Below are 2,693 nucleotides of genomic sequence, written 5' to 3' on the forward strand. Positions count from 1 at the left end.
AGCTGATGGGAGTGTCCAGTGTCCATCCCACACCTCCCCTTTCTACCCAGCTGTTTCCTTCTAGTTTGCTGCTGCTGCTGCCGTTAGGTTGTTTCCTGCATCCCCATGAACTGCACACTCTGCACCTGGAGCACCAGGTTTTATACACCAAACTCAGCTGCAGTGCCTTGAACTATTTGCTCTGAATGCCCTTAACACAGATTTACTTCTTTCCTATAAAAATATCCTTTGCCTCTAGACCTGTAGAGAAAAAGCTAATCCACATTTAGGAGAAACATGAGAAAATGTGACTGCAGGTTTCTGTGTGGGGCAGGGAAGGGGCTGATCAGGAGGGTGGCAAAAGCCATTTCTCACCCAGTTTCAGCCCTGCGGGGGCAGAGCCTGCAGTGAAGCTGCAGCTCCCATCGCCCCGGGAGCCCCCTGCTCCTGCCTGCACCCTGCGGCTCTGTGTTCCCTGGCCCGAGCTCCCTGGGGGCCAGGGGGCTGCCCCCGGATCCTGATGGCAATGGGCACTTTTCTCCCCAGGGCTCCAGGCTGGGACACACCTCATCCTCCTGCCCGCCGTGGTGACGATGCTTCTCCTCTGCGTGAGCCCAGCGCGTGGGAGCAGCTTCCAGAGCGGTGAGTAGGGAGCCGGGGCACAGCGGAGGAGCCACCAGGTTTGGTTCAGCCATGCTGCCCATCGCTGAGCACAGGCGGGCTCTGAGGTGCTGGGTGCAAGTGTCCCCATGTCTGGGGCCACAGAGACACTGCAGGTCTCTGCATTCAAACCTAAACTGCAAAGCAGGGCAGTTCTTGCCTCTCAGCACCAGCAGAGAAGAGGTGTTCCCAGCAAGTTCCACTGGCTGTGGAGCACCCAGTGAGATCCAGCATCAGCAGCGACAGGACAGCTGCCCCACAACAACCGGCCAGCACATTCTCCAGTACACGTCCCTCATATCTTGCTTGATCTGCTGTCACAGGGTTCCCCGCAGACTGCAGCCATCTCACCAGCAGCAGCCCCAGCGGGGTGTACGTCATCCAGCCGGCAGCATCACCCCCGCGCGTGGTGTGGTGTGACATGGACACTGAAGGCAAGGGCTGGACTGTTGTCCAGAGAAACACTTACACCACTGAAATCACATGGAAGGAGTCCTGGACCACCTACAAGTACGGCTTCGGGAACGTGCAGGGCGATCACTGGCTGGGCACCGAGTACCTGCACCTGCTGACACAGCAGGGCACCTACAAGGTCCGCTTCGTCGTGCACAGTAATGCCAACGTCACCCATTACGCCGAGTACGACATCTTCAGCGTGGAGAGCGAGGCCAGTGGGTACCCGCTGAGGCTGGGCCGGTTCCGGGGCGGCGGGGAGGACTATCTGACCAGCTATCACAGCGGGTACGGGGGCATCCACGACAACATGAAGTTCAGCACGACTGACAGGGACCAGGACCAGCACAGCGGGAACTGTGCCAACAGCTACGGGGGCTGGTGGTACGACAAGTGCCAGAACGTCCTGCTCAATGGCAAGAAGTACATCTTCTGGCCAGGAATCTGCTCAAGTGGCAACTGCGCATCCTCCCTCATCCTGGTCAAACCCACAGACGTGTGCTGACCGTGCCACAGCGCCCAGCCTCCTGGGGGTTTGGGGAAGTGCCACCCTCCCCAGCTCAGTGCCCCGTTCCCGTGCCTGCCAACAGCCCTGTGCCAACCCTGGGGCACGTCCTGAGTTGCCTGCAGATCCCGCAGCATCACCAGCGGAAACACAGCAGCTCTGGGGCTCAGGAGCAATTGCCCGGAGCCCCGGGCACGCGGGCAGCTTCACCCAGTGCCGCGGTGCTGGCCGGCACTGGGACGCGGGCACTACTTTGGGGTGGGTGGACCCACTCCTGCCCTGGGGAGGGGGAGGCAGTGCAAGTTCCCTTCCCTGTGCAATCGGTGTATCCCTGCTTTGCTCAGGCCCTGCTCCCTCCCTGGGCCCCAAACGCCCCACAGCTCTGCTACCCATGGTGGGAGAAATCAGCCGCAATAAACCCTGGAGCCAGACTTTGCTGCCTTGTGTCTACCTTCCGCCACAACACTGCACACACACGTGGGAGCAGTCAAGGTCCTGAGGTGGTGGAGGATGGTGGGGGGCACCATGTTCATGGGGGAGGATCCCACTTGCTGCATCTGCTGTCTGAGACTCACCCTCTCCTTGCTCCACTCCATGCCATGGCTGGGGGAGCTGGAGTCCCAGCCCCATCCTGCATCAAGGGCTGGGGCGGTCAGGATGACCCTGAGGGGCATCAAGTCACCAGTAGCGGGGTTCATGCCATGGGGGATCCATCCCTGGTGTGGTCCCTGGGTCCCTTGGCAGCCCAGGGCTGGGTGCTGGGGGGTGATGCTTCAAAGCCTCAGAGGGGTGGGGAGCCCTGGGATAAGCAGGGGTCGTGGGGCAGCCCCATGGGGCTCAGCCTGGGCTCCCTGCAACAGAGGGCTGGGGGGCTGCAGGGCTCCTGGGGGCAGTAGAACACTGCATCACGGCCAGTGCTTTCCCACCCTGGAGCAGGTGATGTTGGGTGGCCGGGCCGTGGCTGGCCATGGGCAGCCCATGCCTGCGTTTTGGCCAGAGGCCAGGGAGCACAAAAGGCTTGGGGACAGCAGCTCCTCCGCAGTGACCCGGACCCACCCTGCGGCGATGGTACAATTGTGCTGCGGTGGGACTGTGC

General features: G+C 61.4%; 1 protein-coding gene across 1 annotated transcript; it reads left to right on the top strand.

Annotated features, from left to right (window-relative positions):
* The first annotated feature begins 276 nt into the window (after positions 1-276).
* Positions 277-1,597, top strand: LOC141932321 (fibrinogen-like protein 1-like protein). The gene is made up of 3 exons (XM_074845727.1): positions 277-304; positions 526-621; positions 963-1,597. Exons 1-3 carry the CDS (start codon positions 277-279, stop codon positions 1,595-1,597), a joined length of 759 nt encoding a protein of 252 aa, XP_074701828.1.
* Positions 1,598-2,693: the final 1,096 nt, after the last annotated feature.

The sequence above is a fragment of the Strix aluco genome, chromosome 19 (genome assembly GCF_031877795.1).
Source record: "Strix aluco isolate bStrAlu1 chromosome 19, bStrAlu1.hap1, whole genome shotgun sequence".
NCBI lineage: Eukaryota > Metazoa > Chordata > Aves > Strigiformes > Strigidae > Strix > Strix aluco.